Source organism: Chiloscyllium punctatum, chromosome 37 (assembly GCF_047496795.1).
Source record: "Chiloscyllium punctatum isolate Juve2018m chromosome 37, sChiPun1.3, whole genome shotgun sequence".
Taxonomy (NCBI): domain Eukaryota; kingdom Metazoa; phylum Chordata; class Chondrichthyes; order Orectolobiformes; family Hemiscylliidae; genus Chiloscyllium; species Chiloscyllium punctatum.
In genome coordinates, this window is record NC_092775.1 from 47,247,942 (window position 1) to 47,268,169 (window position 20,228).

Sequence of the window (20,228 nt, forward strand, 5' to 3'; positions counted from 1 at the left end):
TCTCATTATGAAACATTTTTTTCTTATTCATTTTTGTGATGTGTGCATTTTTGGAAAGGTCAGGTTTGAAGCTGAATTTCAGGTTGCTGTAGGGGTGAGTATATGGACTGAGTTACAAGTGGAGAATAGAAACAGTCTAGGTCAGCCTAAGATGATTGCTGTAATGGACTTTGTTTGTTACAAGGTAACAAATGTTTATGGTGGGGTCTATGATATGCATATGAGTTGAACGTACCAATTGATTATTTTGAAGTTCATTTTTTTTGTCATGTTCTGTATTATACCTGCATAAACCTCCTTTTTCATGTCTGTTAGAAGAAATGTTAGAGGATGTGATAAAATTGTGCTGTATGGTATTTGCAATGTGTTGATGTAGTCCTATGTAATTACTTCTGCCATTTTTGTGATCTCAACTTCGTAAAAGGGAAAAGTCAAAAGGAGTGAAAAAAAATTAAGAGGGCATCAGCTTTTAAAGAGGATTTTTAGTCTGCTAAATAACTGTCTCTTTCTGAGGTGTGCACCTGAAAGTTTACAAACCTGTTCCACTGCTAGTTATTCATGAATAATTGTCTCGTGTTCCAGACCTCCTTATACAGTTACAAGGTCCTTTATCCGAACATCCAAAAACCGAAAAGCTCCGAAATCCGAAGTTTTTTTTTGTGAAGTGTTTTCTCATTAATGAGGTTGTTTGGCGAGAAAAGTTAACCCAGGTCGACACCCACTTGATATGTGTCACTCCAATGTGACATGGTGTGGCCAAGCACCAACAGGCCTGGGGTTTCTCTGTGAACGCTCCCAAGGCAACACCCCCTTGATGAGTGTCACTCAGATGCAATATGGAGGGGGCTTGGCCAAGCACATTCTTAGTTTGAAATCTGCTTCTCCGATAAGATTTTTAAAAATTTCACCATTAAACAGTCACATTCTGAAAACCGCAAAGTTCAGAATTTCGAAAAACAGCTGGTCCGGAGCATTTCGGATATAGGATCTTGTATCTGTATCAGGTATTCTGTAATTAAAACAATCGAGTGGACATCCACATCCAGATAGATAGGGTCAGGGAAGATGTGAAGAGGAGAAAACGATGCATTATTGAATACAGGTAGTTCAGCTATTATGTGATAGTTGCAGTCTTATGTGACCTCGTGCTATACAAAAATCAGGGAATACAAATACACCTAGTGTTGATTTAATTGCTTTATAGCCATGATAAAAAGTTTGCATCTCAAAAAAATTGTTCCCTATTCGCTCAATTGTGTTACAGCCAATTTGCATTAGTGAAAGACTCATTACAACAGGACTGCCTGTACTGGATGAGGCAGTGCTTCAAAAACAATCTCCTCTTCTCTGACTTAAATGTGATTATCCAACTGTATTCCTCTTTGCTTTCTTCTAAATTTGAGCCTGGCCAAACTCTGCCTATATCATTACTTGCCCTCAGACCCCCTTTCCCTATTATCTCTGCTTTCTGACCTTCATGGGATCCTGATCAAGCAATGCTTTGATTTCCAAATTCTCAAACCTGTTTACAAATTCTTTCATGGCTTTGCTTCCCTGTCGCTGTAATCTCTTTGAATGCTGTTACCCTCTGAGATACTAGCCCTCCAATCTGTCATCTTGAACATCTTTGATTTTAATCACTCCATCAGAGCCTTCAGCTGCCTAGCTGTAAACTCCAGAATACACTCTAGCTCCTGCCTTTCTACTGCACTTTGCTCTCTTAAAATTCACCTCTTCCACCTGTGAATTGCCTTGGGGTATTGTGTTATATAGGTGTTGCTGCCTGAGAATCACTTGTTCGTACAAATCCCCACCATCTCAAGTTTTGGTTCTGTGACTACGAATGTATAATGATGTCCATAACCCATAAGATGATGGGGACACCTATCCTGCAGTACAGCAGGACTTTCAATGGTTAAAGAGATGTTGAGATGCAGTGGCCTCTCCAAACATGAACCTCCTAATAGTGGGAAGTTAGTTTAAAGGAAATCTGAAAGAAGTGAGTGGAGAAATTATACAATTTATGCGTATCAACCTTTTGCTTGCAACATGCAGCAGTTATACAACTTGTACAAAAGCATCAGTCAGAAATTATGTTTGATTTGTCACTCAGGTCGAGAGAGGCATCCTATTTCTCAGCTACAACTGTTCACATTAATGAACGAAACACAGCACTACAATAATAAAGAATATTACATCTAAGTATTCTGTCTGATACACAGCATATTGGTTTTATTAGTACTCCATTTCATATGTATATAGTTCAAAGAATATTTCACAGAGTATAATGAAACCAATGCATTTTGCTACAGCTGACAGCTCCAGCAAGATCATTGGTTCATAATTAGTGATATGTAAGTAGAACTGCTCATGCTATTCATTTAGCAAACAAAAAATACCAAGAACTCAGTTGTTTTACGTTTATAGACACGAATCAAAATATTAGCCACATGTATTGGAAAACATATTCACTGTGTATATGCAATAAATATTAAAAGAATTTGGGTTATTTTGTTTTTTTTTCTCTACAGCATTAATACAGGGTATCAGAGAACACAAATCAGAAAATCTGTACATGTAAACAGCCACACTTTCACTGAGTCAAAAATCAGAAGGAAATACAAAGTTCACATTGGTATTAGGTACAAACAGTTAAGGAACTGGATTCTCCTCTTCCCAGTCAAAATAAATTGAAAGCACCGCTATTTTGTTGTTTGTTAACAACATCCAGTTAATTTGTTGATTGCAACTGTATAATAATCAACTTCTAGCCAGTTAATGGTTATTAAACCTCTGAATCCTACAGAAAATTACTTCTGCAGCAGGACAGCTAGCATTGTTCAGTGCCACTCAGTAGTTTCTATTCAGAAAATGTTTTCCGTCTGGTCAGCACTTTCTGCATAAGGGTACAATAGTTCAGTAGATCAATAAGGTAAACAGGCTAACAACTAGAATTTTAAAAAGTCTACACTCAAAGGTTTTAGATCTTTGATGACCGTATAATTACATATAGTCCTCAGAACTACTCATTATCATTGTGCAACAACATTTCAGTGACTTTAAGTTATGGCTGAAAAATACTTAGTGGTCCCCCAGTTTTACTCAATAGCTGCACTTAAGAAAAAGTAAATCACAGCATCAAAGGGGGCTAAGATTGTCTTTTGCCTATTTTTTTCCTCTGGAACTGCTAAGGACAACGACCCACAGAACAAAACTTAGCAACATCCTGTACATAAAAATATACCCTCCCCACTACGAAGAAAAGTAACATTTTGTCATATACAAATCACTCACATGGACAATTAGCATAAAACAGAAGCCAAAGAACAGATACCTGCTCTTTGGCCTGAAAGAGGTCCCGAAAGTATATGAATGAGGTTATATTAAGCTTCCAACGCCTTTCAACAGAGCTATCACAGTGGTGGAAATGACCACTGATTCAAAATGTGTTTGTGCCAGTTGTCTGTACAATTAAACTGTTATGAGGATAGTAGCATTTTCAATATGGATGAAGAACTCTAAATTCATAAATCATTACTAAAATAATGATTTTGAAACAAATTTGATAATCTACCTGATGATGAATAGTAAATGGTCCAAATGATGATGTAGATGTAGTGGAAAAATTTGACTTAAAAAAAAACTTCAACACAGAATGTGTTTGCTAAGTAGTTCTCAGTGTGGCACCACAGTAGCAACATAGGAACTCGAAGTGATTTCGTCCCTAAAGCATGTTCCTTCATTCAATGAGGTCATGGCTGATGTCTGGCATAATTTGCCTTTTACTCGCTTTAGGTTCTTTTTCTGGGAAAAGGATTTTATCAGATTGAAAGTTACGAATTGAGTCAGTAATGACAGCGTTTTGAGAAAGTTTCACACTCCTCATACACATTGTGAGAAGAAAATTTCTTTAACTCTTCTGAAAGGCCTGGCTCTGATTTTCAGGCAATATCTGTATGTCTGAGAGTTCTTCACTAGTGAAAATATTTCTCTCTTTTAACCATCAATTCCTTTCAAAATCCTATAATTCTCAACCATATCACAATAGCCTTACTTCAGTGAGTACTCATAATGTAACCCTTATAGCCTTGGAATGTTCTTTCCTCTTTCCAAAGCCCAAATGTCCTAAGATGTAGTACGCTGACTTTATATTCTAGAACGGTGCTTCCTAAATTTTTTTTGTTGCCATTGTAAGGCTGGAAAATGTTGCAATCCCCTACATGGTATTTGTGATGGGCAACAGGGAGATCTAGGAGAGCAGAAGGAAGCCTGTGAAAGTGGGAGCATATCTATTACAGCAGGAATGCAGCTGTTATAATTCAATAAGAGGTCCACAACAGCCATTGTAGCTCACAACCTCCACATGGGTTGACAAGTTTGTAAAGCCCTGCTCTGCAGAAAGGTGAACATTGTATTATCATTGGACTTTTTTTTCTTGTGACTGAAAAGTATGTTTTAATGATCTATGTACATGAACTCTTTCATCTCTTAGAAGTTCAGCTGTTCTTTTTCACTATTTAAGAAAACATTTGGACTACTCTTGTGATCCAAAATGGATGATGATCTGTTTGAGGATTATTTCACCCTTGTTTAGAAGAATGTTCATTCACAAGATGTTGGATGGTTGGAGCCCAAAAAAGTACATAACAATATATCTCAATAATGAAAATGTGCAGTAGCACCTCAATAATTCTATCAAAAATCTAAGTGTGTATTACTTTGTGGTGTCATGATTATTTGTTTCCTGAATATTTTTAGATATATATATATATATGAGTAAACATTGAATATCAATGCTGGTACTGTTTTTTATACGTTTCTCCAGTATGATAAACTGTCATAATTACTGAGGATATTACTGAAACATCCACTCAAAGACTGCAAGCTTTCAATGCCCTTGCAAATAGGTTGTAGCTAAATTCAAATGTATGTATTTGTAGTCTCCGGCTGTCTTCCAAGAAGTAAAATGAAAGCAATAATTTAATGACATGTAAGGGAACAATGAGTGAGCAACAATTCTAGCTAATTGTTTCCTGGATCAGTCATTCTATGAGGATTGACACGAAGTTCCAAATCATGGCGATGTTCACTAATAATGAAGGGAAAACTGAGGTAGAGGTATCTCATAGCCTTTTCTAAGTGTGGTTAAACATTAATAGCGAGTATATTTAACAGTATCTGGATAACCACATCGTTAAGCAATCTTTTGACCAAGTACATCTGAGGTTTGCTCCAAAGATAGGGTAAATGTTACAAACAGGCAGCAAATTAGGTCATGCCTATTCTTTACTCATTTGGTATGTTTTTAAGTTGTAAGAATTTGACCCTTTTCAAAAAATGTATCCTTTAGGACTTCAGAGCAACACCAAGTTTTTCACAGTAAGTAGGTGTTTAATAGAGTTCTTTGGAAAGCAAACAAGCATGTGACATTTGGATGCAGATTTAGCAACTTTCACATCTTGCTTGGGCCTCTCTTTTATGTAGACAGCCCTGTTGCCTTCTCTAAAAGACTATCTCATGAATATGATTCTTTGTCTCAGGTAAATATTTCTGTAGCTAATAAGCACATCCTTGAACAAAGAGTCCTGTTCTCGATCATCCATGAGAATTGTTAACCTGAAAGAAACTCAAACAATATCACTGCAGGAAAACAAACCTAAAATATAGGTTAATACCTTCCTGGAGCCAACTTGTTCATATTTATACAGCTTGGTGCCAGTGAAGAAAGTTTTTAACCTTTTGAGAACCAAATTTGAGGCTTTTCAAACACAGTGCTTGTTTCTAACAATATAAAGATATACAATAATTATTTTAAGTTAATGGTAACTATTTAAAAATGAGATAAAAGTATAAAATAACAATTTCTGTTTCATAGTATTCACTTTTTAAAAAATAGTAAAAAAACTAGGTTGGTATAAATTGCTACCTGAGTTCTGAAAGATTTCACGATCCACTTTAATTTACTGAAGAGACAAAAAGTTAATCTTGCTTAATTTCAAATCCTGCATTTGACTGTAAATGAAGAGAAAAACATTTGAAGTGGCTTCATGAGCAGATGGATTGCAACTGGACTTTGGGATTCTGCTTACAAAAATGGATAACTGCTTGCAAAAGGTACCACTTGGGTATTGGCTGACTATAAATGCAACCCATTTACATTGACTTGCTGAAATGCTTCCTCTGGCAGTCCTTTGAGTCTATACTTATGTTTGTGTGTGACATTTCTCAGCAGTCAAATTACAAATGTTATTGAAAATGTCAGCATCTACACCATATCATTCTTTAGGTGTCCAATAAGTCCAAGGCATACCAGTGCACTTTTCTTGACACAATTGCTTTGTTACTGAATGACATTCTGGGGTGTCAAAATTTAAACAGATGTGGTCATTTCTCCAGGCAGTCAGCCAGAGGCTCTTTAGAGTCAAGCTGAGTCCTGACTCTGCATTTATACTATGGTCACTTGGAAATATTGGAAATGTTAATAAAAGGCTGACGTGAAACCAGTCATGATGAACATTAAGTTTTGTAGTCTTATGGAACACCCAGTTATGTGTACAAAAACATGATTATAGGTTACAAATGCTTTTTTTTTCTTGGGCACTTTCTAATATCAGAACACATGACAATTCTTCAGGTCATTCATCTAATATACCAATCCATGTAGGTGAGCTCAAAATGGCTGCATTTCTTAAAAAGTGCAGTTCATTAATTATAATGAAATGTGCAGTATTTCATTACCTTTCAACTCCGGTTGTGTCTCTTGTTCACAAATTTCACCCAAATTCACCTTTGGCCTAATTACTTGATAATCAACTTTAATACCAGATGTTTTATTGAGTGTGGATCACCTATCGTCTCTATTAGTTGCTACGTTAATATATCGCAGCCTTCATTACACGTTCTAATCAGTGGCTAAATGTTTAGATTTCAAAAGGAGCAAAAAAAAGTCAGCTTGTTCTAAGATCGTTTTGAGTTAAGTGAATAATGGATGTACATATGATGCTACTATCCTCATACTTGAAACTGATGACCAGAATTAACACAAACCAAGAGAGATCAACTCCTCTATTGTTCTTCCAGAAGGTCCACTCTAGGTTATTTCTATTAGCAGCGTCACTAGGTATTGCACCTGGGAATTGAATGCTATGTGGGTTTTGTATGGCAGATGGTCAGGAACTACACCTGCCTGTGAAAGGAATGGAGTCCTTGCACGTGTCAAATCTTTCAGTTTATGCTGCCAGCTAAGAAAACAAATATTCTCTGGTGAATGAGGTCCTTGGGTTGAAGACTTACTTACTCTCCCACCTGGTCCTGATGAAGGTCTGAGGTTAAAGGTTGGTGGCGTTATCACTTCCATAGCAGCAATGGGTTAATGGCCATCTTGTAACAAGAGGAATCTTCCCCCAATATCCAGTTTTGAACTGGATAACTACAGGATATGGGGTTTTATCATTAGGACTATGCTGACAAGAGTCAATTTTGTTGTAAAATGAGGTTTTCCAGTTCATCTGCGGAGCGGAGGAGGAAGGCTGCTGACTCTCTGTAGCCAGCAATGAGCTGCCGGACCGCATTAATTTCTGTTGGACTGAGCTGTGCTGCTGGTACACTCCTGTTGTTTGTGTTGGATGAAGCCGAGTTTGAGGCAAGTGCCTTCATGCTGAGATCTGTTGGACCTGAAAGGATTAAGAAATGAACTCATTACCTTGCCTTGTAAATATTTTAACATACACAGCAGTATTACTGACCAAAACATTCTTGTAAGTTGAGAGGTGAAATTTAATGGTGAAAATTTTAAACATGTATTTGTATATGTCAAGTTTAACCCTTTTGCAACACAAACATGAAAACAAAATATCACAGAGAAGGCTGGGAATGCTCAGCAGGTGATATAGAACATAGAAGAATACAGCGCAGTACAGGCCCTTCGGCCCTCGATGTTGCGCCGATCAAAGCCCACCTAACCTACACTAACCCACTATCCTCCATATACCTATCCAATGCCCGCTTAAATACCCATAAAGAGGGAGAGTCCACCACTGCTACTGGCAGGGCATTCCATGAACTTACGACTCGCTGAGTGAAGAACCTACCCCTAACATCAGTCCTATATCTACCCCCACTTAATTTAAAGCTATGCCCCCTTGTAATAGCTGACTCCATACGTGGAAAAAGGTTCTCACTGTCAACCCTATCTAACCCCCTAATCATCTTGTACACCTCTATCAAGTCACCCCCAAACCTTCTTTTCTCCAATGAAAACAACCCCAAGTGCCTCAGCCTTTGCTCATAGGATCTTCCTACCATACCAGGCAACATCCTGGTAAACTTCCTCTGCACCCGTTCCAGTGCCTCCACATCCTTCCTATAGTATGGCGACCAAAACTGCACACAATATTCCAGATGCGGCCGTACCAGAGTCTTATACAACTGCAGCATGACCTCAGGACTCCGGAACTCAATTCCTCTACCAATAAAAGCCAGTACGCCATATGCCTTCTTCACTGCACTATTTACCTGGGTGGCAACTTTCAGAGATCTGTGTACATGGACACCAAGATCCCTCTGCTCTTCCACACTACCAAGTATCCGACCATTAGCCCAGTACCCCATCTTTTTGTTACTCTTACCAAAGTGAATCACCTCACACTTACCTACATTGAACTCCATTTGCCACCTTTCTGCCCAGCTCTGCAGCTTCTCTATATCCCGCTGTAACCTGCCACATCGTTCCTCACTGTCTACAACTCCTCCGACTTTCGTATCATCCGCAAACTTGCTCACCCAACCTTCTAACCCTTCCTCCAGGTCATTTATAAAAATGACAAACAGCAATGGTCCCAAAACAGATCCTTGCGGAACACCGCTAGTGACGGCACTCCAAGATGAACCTTTGCCATCAACTACTACCCTCTGTCTTCTTCCAGCCAGCCAATTCCTAATCCAAACCTCAAACTCACCCTCAATGCCATATCTCTGTATTTTCTGCAGTAGCCTACCATGGGGGACCTTATCAAACGCCTTACTAAAGTCCATATATACCACATCTACCGCTTTCCCCTCATCTACCTCCTTAGTCACCTTCTCAAAGAATTCAATAAGGTTTGTGAGGCACGACCTGCCCTTCACAAAACCATGCTGACTATCCTTGATCACATCACTCTTATCCAGATGTGCATAAATCCTATCCCTTACAATTCTCTCTAAGACTTTGCCCACAACAGAAGTGAGACTCACTGGCCTATAGTTACTAGGATTATCCCTACTCCCCTTCTTGAACAAGGGAACCACGTTTGCTAGCCTCCAGTCCTCTGGCACTACTCCTGTAGACAAAGAGGACACAAAAATCAAGGCCAATGGCTCTGCAATCTCCTCCCTTGCTTCCCAGAGAATCCTAGGATAAATGCCATCAGGCCCAGGGGACTTATCTATTTTCACCCTTGCCAGAATTTCCAACACCTCTTCTCTACATATCTCAAAGCCATCCATTCTACTTATTCGTGCCTCAGTATTCATATCGACAACAATGTCCTGTTCCTGAGTGAATACTGACGAAAAGTATTCATTCAGTGCCTCCCCAATCTCTTCAGCCTCCACACGCAACTTCCCATTACTATCCTTGATTGGACCTATTCCTTCCCTAGTCATTCTTTTATTCCTAACATACCTATAGAAAGCCTTAGGGTTTTCCCTAATCCTACCAACTAAGGACCTTTCATGTTCCCTCCTTGCTGCTCTTAGCTCTCTCTTCAGGTCCTTCCGGGCTACCTTATAACTCTCAATCGCCCCTATTGAACCTTCACGCCTCATCTTTACAAAGGCCGCCCTCTTCCGTTTAACAAGGGATTCCAATTCCTTATTAAACCACGGCTCCCTCACACGACCCTTTCCTCCCTGCCTGATAGGTACGTACTTATCAAGGACACTCAATAGTTGCTCCTTGAACAAGCTCCACATATCAATTACGCTCTTGCCTTGGAATCTACTTTTCCAATCCACGCATCCTAAGTCATGCCTCACCGCATCATAATTTCCCTGCCCCCAGCTATAACTCTTGCCCTGTAGTACACACTTATCCCTCTCCATCACTAGAGTAAAAATCACCGAATTGTGGTCACTGTCCCCAAAGTGCTCACCTACCTCTAGTTCCACTACCTGGCCTGGTTCGTTACCCAGAACCAAATCCAGTATGGCCTCACCTCTTGTTGGCTTATCTACATATTGTGTCAGGAAACTCTCCTGCACACATTGGACAAACACTGACCCATCTAACAAACTTGAGCTATAGCTTTCCCAATCAATATCAGGAAAGTTAAAGTCCCCCATAACAACCACCCTATTACTGTCACTCTTCTCCTGAATCATCTTCGCAATCCTTTCTTCAACGATTCTAGGACTATTAGGAGGCCTGTAAAAGACTCCTAACAGGGTATGCTAGGATTTCATAGCCTCATGGCTCATTGTATCCAAACATGGGCTGCCCACGACATTTAAACTAATGTCCCTTTAAAACATATTTTATGTACGACTGTCCTGCACCCCATGAATTGATCAAATGATTCAGCAAGCTGTAGCAACTGGTTTTAAATGAGCTTTCCACATATACTGTTAAGGATTCCTTCACTTTTGGGATAACCATGTGCTGTTTTGATATGCCAGCTTCTTCACCAATATGCTACTCAAAAAAGGTCCAGTGTAAATGTTAGTTATTATATTATGGCATTTTAGATTGCAACCAGTTTTTTTTTATTATTATTGAACTTGTGCTTAGCAACTCTCTCACCTGAATTTTATTTCAACAGCACTATGTATTCACATAGCATCTCCTTTAGGCCCAGCTCTTGCTAATATTTACACTGGTCACCATGAGAAGCCTGTCTTGGATGTAAAGACCACCCTTTGAATACTTTTGATATATGGATGCCCCACTTGAATAGGTATTTTAAAAGAATAATTTATTTATATACTTTAATAAATTCCATAAGAGAAACAGAAATTGCTGGAGAAACTCAGTAGGTTTGGCAGCATCTGTGGCAAGAAAGTAGAATCAACATTCCAGGTCCAGTAATTCTCCTTCAGTTCTCACGTTTACTACTGAAATGGAACAAACAAGTAAGCCCCTTTCCTTGATTTGTTAACTGAGAAATCTGTCAATGGGTTCTCTGCTTCTATCTGTTGCAAGTCTGCAATCGTTGGTCAATGTACATGGTAGGTCTCCTGTGGTTCCAGGGTATCTCAAAAATTATAATAGGTGAAGCTAGCAGTCTCACACTGTTACAATTGCATGACTTTTTTTTTGACCCAATGCAGATTGAAGGTGAGCTGATATGGCAGCGGGTCATGTGTGACAGGGTGGTGGGTGTCTGGAACACTTTGCCAGCAGAGGTGGTAGAGGCAGGCACGGTAGATACATTTAAGATGCATCTGGGCGATTGCATAAGTAGGTGTGGAGCAGAGGGATACAGGTACTTAGGAACTGGGCAACAGGTTTAGACAGTATATTTGGATCGGCTCAGGCTTGGGGGGGCCGAAGAGCCTGTTCCTGGGCTGTACATTTTCTTTGTTCTTCAGAGTCATAGAAATGTACAGCACAGAATCAGACTCTTCGGTCCAACCCATTCATGCCGACCAGATATTCCAACCCAATCTAGTCCCACCTGCCAGTACCCAGCCCATATCACTCCAAACCCTTCCTATTCATATACCCATCCAGATGCCTTTTAAATGTTGCAATTGTACCAGCCTCCACTACTTCCTCTGGCAGCTCATTCCCTTCCCTTACCACCCTCTGAGTGAAAAAATTGCCCCTTAGGTCTCTTTTATATCTTTCCCCATTCAACCTAAACCTTCTCTTTGTTCTAGGAGTACTTGCATTTCAGGCTGTATTATCGTTGAGAATTGCTGTCTCCAGTGAGCGTTCACTGTCTCTTGGTCTTTTGAGGGAAGCTCTTTCTTTTTAAACTCTGTGGAGTAAGTCCCTGTGTATTCTGGACCAGAGACGCCTTTCCGTCATGGTTGTTGATAAGCTGCTGATGACCTCTTCTTCTACCCACCACCTAAGGTAACAGGTTCTTTGGTGCTCCTCGCCCTTCACTTACCTGTAGGCCTATTTCCTTTCAATCGAGTTTTAGTGGAAACTTTGGTTGGCTGCCGAGGAGATCCTTGATCTCCTGATTGTTCTCACTGAGCTTGGTCTTTCCTGGTCAAACATCTCCACGTAGGTGCTAACTGGGTGGCTTCTTTGTGCAGTGGCTGAATAATTTATTCCTTTTCCCATGGTTGCTAAAACTAGTTTTTGAGTCAGTTTTTTTTTCAAAAAGAAGTGAATTTTGCCTATGTAGTAACAGTAATCATGTGATAAAAATGAACTGTATATAATTTTAGGGCATAAGATTTGTGAATGAAGCACATCCACTTCTGAAAAGCTGCTATTTGAAGAATATCAAAAGATATGGCCAATAGCAGTGATCTCAAATTGAGCAATAAGCCCCGTGAACAGTCAACTTATAAATCCTTTGATACTTGGACACTGTCATTGGCTTTCCTCTCATTACAAATACTGAGCTGTTCATCTCCGATGATTCACCTTCAGTGTGCTAATCCAACGCAGTCTGCAGGATACATTCTTTACAGCATTTGTAGATGAACAAACAAGTTAAACTTAACTCTTATTCAGTACTTTGTTACATTCTCAGGCCTCTCTGTGGGGTTTTCATCCATCCTCATTAGATCAGAAACCAAGATGAAGATGCAGCTCAGAGGCTTGAAATAAGCAGTTTCTACACATTTCTGATTAAAGTTATTTATATTAAACAGACAAATGGGAGGTGTAACCTAAAATACAACACTGCAACACCATAGGATTATTTTTGCATTTAATTATAAACTGTTGTTTGAAAACTTTCAGACACGTGCTGTAATGTAATTCTTTCCACTAATTGGATTAAATAATCTGCCATAACTGCATGAGTCCAAGTCTCAATATTTCTTCCACATGTCTATTTAATATTCCTGACTAAGATGAACTTATGTGAGAAACTGCTTATTTGCATAACATTTCAGCTCTCTGGACTCTTATCTGCAGGGGTTCTGATCTAATTAAGACTGATGAAAGTCCCCAGTGAACTTATGGGTAGGGCAATTTGTGACACACAATTGCATCTAAGTAAGTTTGAAGTGAGTGAGTGCCAAGAAAGCAAATCCTGTTCCAATGGGTGACGTGTGCCTGTACTTGCACACAAAGCAGCCTGACAGCAGTATTGCAAATGAAAGGCTTGGTGAGCTCCAAAGCTCAGTATTGAAGTGGTGCTATAAGTTGGAGATGTGCTGTGATGATATGATGAGCCTGGTGCTTGGTAAATGTCAGCCATTTTAGATAGTGTGTGGGTGATCACTGCCCATGCAGCACACCCTGAGATATTTGGAATGCTGTCTAAGATGGCGGTCCAGAGAGGATGCCAGTGATCTGCAGCTGCCGCATCCAAGCTCAGCCTTTCGTGTTGGGAATTTATTCTGTTTAGTTTCTATTCAATGGCAGGGAAGAGAGAAGTATGAGGGAATACTATAATGTTAATTCCCCACCCGAGCAAAATTCTTATCTAGTCATTTTGACTGTATTTGGGAAGTTGGACTTTATTTCCTTGGGTATGAAGAGTCTGACTTTTCCATTCACTGTATTTTCCTAACGGTCTCACCATCGCCAACATTGTTCAGGGACTGGGAAAATTCAGCATCTTGATTTCCAGATCCTTCAGGGCAACTTTAATTCAAAATAAAATTTTTATGATAGAATAGCAAGGCAGTCATGGTGTTATGATCAGGGAATCCGTTTGTTCCCCATTGTTAGATATTCAAAAGTGGTCGACGCACTCTGACCAAACTCGTTAAAATAAAGACAAGCAGTGTAACAACAAGCAGACCAGTTGTTGTCTCTGGTTTGTTACCCGTGCCACGTGATAGAGAGTCGAGGAATAGGGAGAGAGAAGAGTTAAATGCGTGGCTACAGGGATGGTGCAGGAGGGAGGGATTTCGGTACTTGGATAACTGGGGTTCTTTCTGGGGAAGGTGGGACCTCTATAAACAGGATGGTCTGCACCTGAACCTGAGGGGCACCAGTATCCTTGGGGGGAGGTTTGCTAGTGCTCTTGGGGGGGGTTTAAACTAACTCTGCAGGGGCATGGGAACCCAGACTGTAGCTTTAGGGTGCAGGACCTGGAGTGTAGGGAGGTTAGGAATATGGCATCAATCTTAAAGGAGGGTGCCTGTAAACAGAAGAGTGGCTTGAAGTGTGTGTACTTTAATGCCAGAAGTATACGAAATAAGGTAGGTGAACTCGCAGCGTGGGTTGGTACCTGGGACTTCGATGTTGTGGCTATTACGGAGACATGGCTAGATCAGGGACAGGATTGGCTGTTGCAGGTTCCAGGGTTTAAATGTTTTAGTAGGGTCAGAGGTGGGGGCAAAAGAGGGGGGGTTGTGGCTTTGCTTGTCAAAGATAGTATTACAGCGGTGGAAAGGAAGATGGACGAAGATTTGCCATCTGAGGTAGTTTGGGTGGAGGTTAGGAATAGGAGAGGTGAGGTCACCCTGTTAGGAGTCTTTTACAGGCCTCCTAATAGTCCTAGAATCGTTGAAGAAAGGATTGTGAAGATGATTCAGGAGAAGAGCGACAGTAATAGGGTGATTGTTATGGGAGACTTTAACTTTCCTGATATTGATTGGGAAAGCTATAGCTCAAGTTCGTTAGATGGGTCAGTGTTTGTGCAATGTGTGCAGGAGAGTGATTTTTACTCTCGTGATGGAGAGGGATAAGTGTGTACTACAGGGCAAGAGTTATAGCTGGGGGCAGGGAAATTATGATGCGTTGAGGCATGACTTAGGATGTGTGGATTGGAAAAGTAGATTCCAAGGCAAGAGCGTAATTGATATGTGGAACTTGTTCAAGGAGCAACTATTGAGTGTCCTTGATAAGTACGTACCTATCAGGCAGGGAGGAAAGGGTCGTGTGAGGGAGCCGTGGTTTAATAAGGAGTTGGAATCCCTTGTTAAACGGAAGAGGGCGGCCTTTGTAAAGATGAGGCGTGAAGGTTCAATAGGGGCAATTGAGAGTTATAAGGTAGCCCGGAAGGACCTGAAGAGAGAGCTAAGAGCAGCAAGGAGGGGACATGAAAGGTCCTTAGTTGGTAGGATTAGCGAAAACCCTAAGGCTTTCTATAGGTATGTTAGGAATAAAAGAATGACTAGGGAAGGAATAGGTCCAATCAAGGATAGTAATGGGAAGTTGCGTGTGGAGGCTGAAGAGATTGGGGAGGCGCTGAATGAATACTTTTCGTCAGTATTCACTCAGGAACAGGACATTGTTGTCGATATAAATACTGAGGCACGAATAAGTAGAATGGATGGCTTTGAGATATGTAGAGAAGAGGTGTTGGAAATTCTGGCAAGGGTGAAAATAGATAAGTCCCCTGGGCCTGATGGTATTTATCCTAGGATTCTCTGGGAAGCAAGGGAGGAGATTGCAGAGCCATTGGCCTTGATTTTTGTGTCCTCTTTGTCGACAGGAGTAGTGCCAGAGGACTGGAGGCTAGCAAACGTGGTTCCCTTGGTCAAGAAGGGGAGTAGGGATAATCCTAGTAACTATAGGCCAGTGAGTCTCACTTCTGTTGTGGGCAAAGTCTTAGAGAGAATTGTAAGGGATAGGATTTATGCACATCTGGATAAGAGTGATGTGATCAAGGATAGTCAGCATGGTTTTGTGAAGGGCAGGTCGTGCCTCACAAACCTTATTGAATTCTTTGAGAAGGTGACTAAGGAGGTAGATGAGGGGAAAGCGGTAGATGTGGTATATATGGATTTTAGTAAGGCGTTTGATAAGGTCCCCCATGGTAGGCTACTGCAGAAAATACAGAGATATGGCATTGAAGGTGAGTTGGAGGTTTGGATTAGGAATTGGCTCTCTGGAAGAAGACAGAGGGTAGTAGTTGATGGCAAAGGTTCATCTTGGAGTGCCGTCACTAGCGGTGTTCCGCAAGGATCTGTTTTTGGACCATTGCTGTTTGTCATTTTTATAAATGACCTGGAGGAAGGGTTAGAAGGTTGGGTGAGCAAGTTTGCGGATGATACGAAAGTCGGAGGAGTTGTAGACAGTGAGGAAGGATATGGCAGGTTACAGCGGGATATAGAGAAGCTGCAGAGCTGGGCAGAAAGGTGGCAAATGGAGTTCAATGTAGCTAAGTGTGAAGTGATTCACTTTGGTAAGAGTAATAAAAAGATGGATTACTGGGCTAATGGTAGACTACTTGGTAGTGTGGAAGAGCAGAGGGATCTTGGTGTCCATGTACACAGATCTCTGAAAGTTGCCACCCAGGTAAATAGTGCAGTGAAGAAGGCATATGGCGTACTGGCTTTTATTGGTAGAGGAATTGAGTTCCGGAGTCCTGAGGTCATGCTGCAGTTGTATAAGACTCTGGTGTGGCCGCATCTGGAATATTGTGTGCAGTTTTGGTCGCCATACTATAGGAAGGATGTGGAGGCACTGGAACGGGTGCAGAGGAAGTTTACCAGGATGTTGCCTGGTATGGTAGGAAAATCCTATGAGGAAAGGCTGAGGCACTTGGGGTTGTTTTCATTGGAGAAAAGAAGGTTTAGGGGTGATTTGATAGAGGTGTACAAGATGATTAGGGGGTTAGATCGGGTTGACAGTGAGAACCTTTTTCCACGTATGGAGTCAGCTATTACAAGGGGGCATAGCTTTAAATTAAGGGGGGGTAGATATAGGACTGATGTTAGGGGTAGGTTCTTCACTCAGCGAGTCGTAAGTTCATGGAATGCCCTGCCAGTAGCAGTAGTGGACTCTCCCTCTTTATGGGTATTTAAGCGGACATTGGATAGGTATATGCAGGATAGTGGCTTAGTGTAGGTTAGGGGTGCTTTGATCGGCGCAACATCGAGGGCCGAAGGGCCTGTACTGCGCTGTAATGTTCTATGTTCTATGTTCTATAACCCGTGGATTGTAAAGGAATTGATTCTGTGAAATAATTGCTTTGTCTAAATGAAAGCTTCCTATAAACCAAGACATATGTTTTATCCTTCAGTCTACTTGCTGCTAATTTTGAAAACTGCAAATAAATTTACATTTACTAGCTGTGAAAATTCCTGATATGATGTTAGCACATAAATATAATTAAGCCCTTTGTCCTTTCTGCAACAACGACGTGTTCCAAAATAATGGCACAAAAATTACATGTGAAATCTACGTTAAGTGATTAAGCATGGTTACATATTTAGTTTCATTTATTAGTTACAAATCTAAACCTCATTGACCTCAGACGACACAGTAATGTTTCAGCTGATTGCACATCACTGATGGTAAATCTTTAGCTGTTTCTACTGAAAACGTGAGACACAGAACAAATGTTAATGCCATTAACATCTAATGTGCAGGCCCCCGTGAATGATGCATCTGCTCCCAACAATGAATCCACTCACATTAAGAGGGGTAGGATTAATAGTCACCTGAGTAATGCCACTCTCATCTCACACATCATCAAGGCCTCGCTGAACAGGATTAAGGTAGCATAAGAACAGTTAATCCCTGAGGTATTCTGCTTTCAAAACCCAAAAACACTATAAATCGCTGACCTCTTCTCAAATAATTGCATTTTACTAATACGCAGGTGATGGACCAAGTAACATCTATTCTTATTAGAACTCCAGGAGGTTTTTTTCCAGTGTTAGTATACGGGAGCATGAGAGCAGATATTCGGTCTCCAACTGTTTTGTTTTTTTCTATATTGAGTAATTTAAAAATGGTGAAATGTACAAGCCTGGAAATTTCCATGGTACCATTGGTACACACATCAAATTTCTCCTTGCCATTTTAACAAGCATTATCCTTTCAAAATAGACCATTAAATGTTTGCATGATCATACCACTTATTATAAATCTATGTTCAGCTTTCTTCTTTTTAAAAAAAATTCTTAAACCAAATTTACATAATGGTACTTTCTTATCCAAGACTGTTCCTGAAGAAGAATATATTTAAATAAATGAGGTGGCAAATGTATTGCTAGCTTTGGATAGTGAAATATTGTATTTCAGGCAGTAATTTGAATTAAGTTTTAAATGGGCAAGGTATTTTTTTCTTCAGAAATCTGAAATATTTTGTACTTTCAAAGCTTATTTACAACTTAGTTATTTTAGTATTTTCCTCACCAACATTTTTTCCTGACATTTCATGGCTGTGATTAATCCATTTTCTATCTGCTGTATTACCTTGAATGACAAGTTTTATGATTTTCCTCTCTCTCTGTAAAAGGACAGGACGTATACTCCACTTAGATCCTCTCCCAATAACTTACTTGGATCACAGAGCAATCTTGAGTGTTAAAACCATAACTTTTACTTTTCCTTTGAAAGGAAAATATTTAGATTAGGGACAATGTTCAGAATTTGGTGATCATGAATATTTCCAATTAACCTGGTGTTGTGTGATTTTTTTTAACTTTGCACACCCCAGTCCGATACCAGCATCTCCAAATCATGAAATGTTTTGAAAGGCTGGTCATGGCATTAATCAATTCCAGCCTCCCCACTATTCTTGACCCACTCCAACTTACCTATCGGACTAACAGATCCACATCAGATGCCATACCACCTGCCCTTCACTCCTCCCTAGAACATCTCGATACCAAGAACAGCTACATAAGAATCCTACTCATTGAATACAGTTTAGCTTTAAACACTATTCACCCCTCAAGGCTGATTACTAAACTTAGTGATCTTGGACTAAGCCCCACTCTCTGTATCTGGATCCTCAGTTTCCTGACCCACAGGCCATAAACAGTGAAGATTGGGGACAGTATTTCATCCTCAGTAACACTCAACACTGGAGGCCCCCGGGGTGCATACTCAGCTCCCTACTGACAGGAGGTGGGAGACTTGGAAAAATGGTGCACTGAGAACAACCTAGCTCTCAACTGTAAGACAAGAATTTATAGCAAAGGTTTACAATGCACTTGAGAATGTAACTTTTAAAAAAAGTTTTGCAATTTGCATATGAAAGAACTGAAACCAACATGGTCATTCTAAAAGATGAGAGACTTAACAAACAATCCAGGTCTTTATCAACATATAATTTCAGTTACATCACACTGTAAACTTTTGCTATAAATTCTGTGTCTTACAATCTTATTCTCGACAACCACCTGATGAAGGAACAGCACTCCATAAGCTAGTGCTTCCAAATGAACCTGTTGGACTATAACCTGGTGTTGTGTGATGTTTAACTTTGTACACTGTTCAACACAAGTTCAACAACAGCCTCTCCAAATCATGTCCTCTTTTACACATTCTTTTAATCAATTGAAACCTGCATCCCCATTCTATGTGATTAAAGACTCAACATCCAGGTTTGTTCAATACATCACATCAGTTGTATGACATTTTGATCTTTTGCTATAAATTCTGTGTCCTATGATCCTGTCCCACTAGCTATCTGATGAAAGAGCAGCACTCCGAAAACATGCACTTCCAAATAAGCCTGGTGTTGTGTGATTTTGAAATTTTTACACAATGTCTGGTTTTCTGAAGATCCAGGATGCAACTGATTGCATCTTACATTTCACAAGCTCACATAATACAGCTCCACAAAAACCTCCAATGGGAAGGACTTCTACACCCTCGAGCACCAATTATATGGAACAAAATCAAGAGGATCCCTCCTCTCAATATCAGAAATTCCTATATGCTCATGATACATTGATTTCTTGAAATCTTTCCAATCCAAACGTCTTCAGGACATAAAATCATATCAAACAGATTGTTTTGTTAAGAAGTGTGTTATTAATTTGATGAAAATAAATTACTAAATTGGTGGACAATCCAATAAAGTGATCATCATTTACCTGGGGATTTGGAACATCACAAAACTCCATTTTGCAAGATAAGGGTGTTGTAGACTAAGCAATATTCTTCTGTGGTGCATTAAGACTGGCAGAATGCACATCTGCAGAAAGTTGTCACCAAAGGATTTGGATCTGCCTGGAAACTAGTTCCCATCTATATCCTAGAACTCTTGGTCTTCACTGCCTCTACTAATGGTCTGTATTATTCTCCAGACAACAATGCATCAAAATGTTGGTTTAGGAAAGCTATTACAAACCAGGTTGACAGATAAATGCAATCTTTAGTGCTCTAACTCAGAGAACTGAAAATCCAATGACAGTGCTTA

At 40.1% G+C, this 20,228-nt stretch overlaps 1 protein-coding gene across 4 annotated transcripts in view; it reads right to left on the reverse strand.

Moving 5' to 3' along the window:
• Positions 1 to 2,108: 2,108 nt before the first annotated feature.
• The window catches only part of nol4lb (nucleolar protein 4-like b), a 366,154-nt gene continuing 348,034 nt past the window's right edge, over positions 2,109 to 20,228 (reverse strand). For 2 of the 4 annotated variants that reach the window (XM_072556795.1, XM_072556790.1), the window contains one exon: positions 2,110 to 7,673. In XM_072556795.1, coding sequence (XP_072412896.1) covers positions 7,474 to 7,673 — 200 coding nt within the window. In that variant the 3' untranslated portion in view covers positions 2,110 to 7,473. Of the gene's footprint in view, positions 7,674 to 20,228 lie in introns of all 4 variants that reach the window. The other 2 variants (XM_072556794.1, XM_072556793.1) reach the window with 2 other exon arrangements.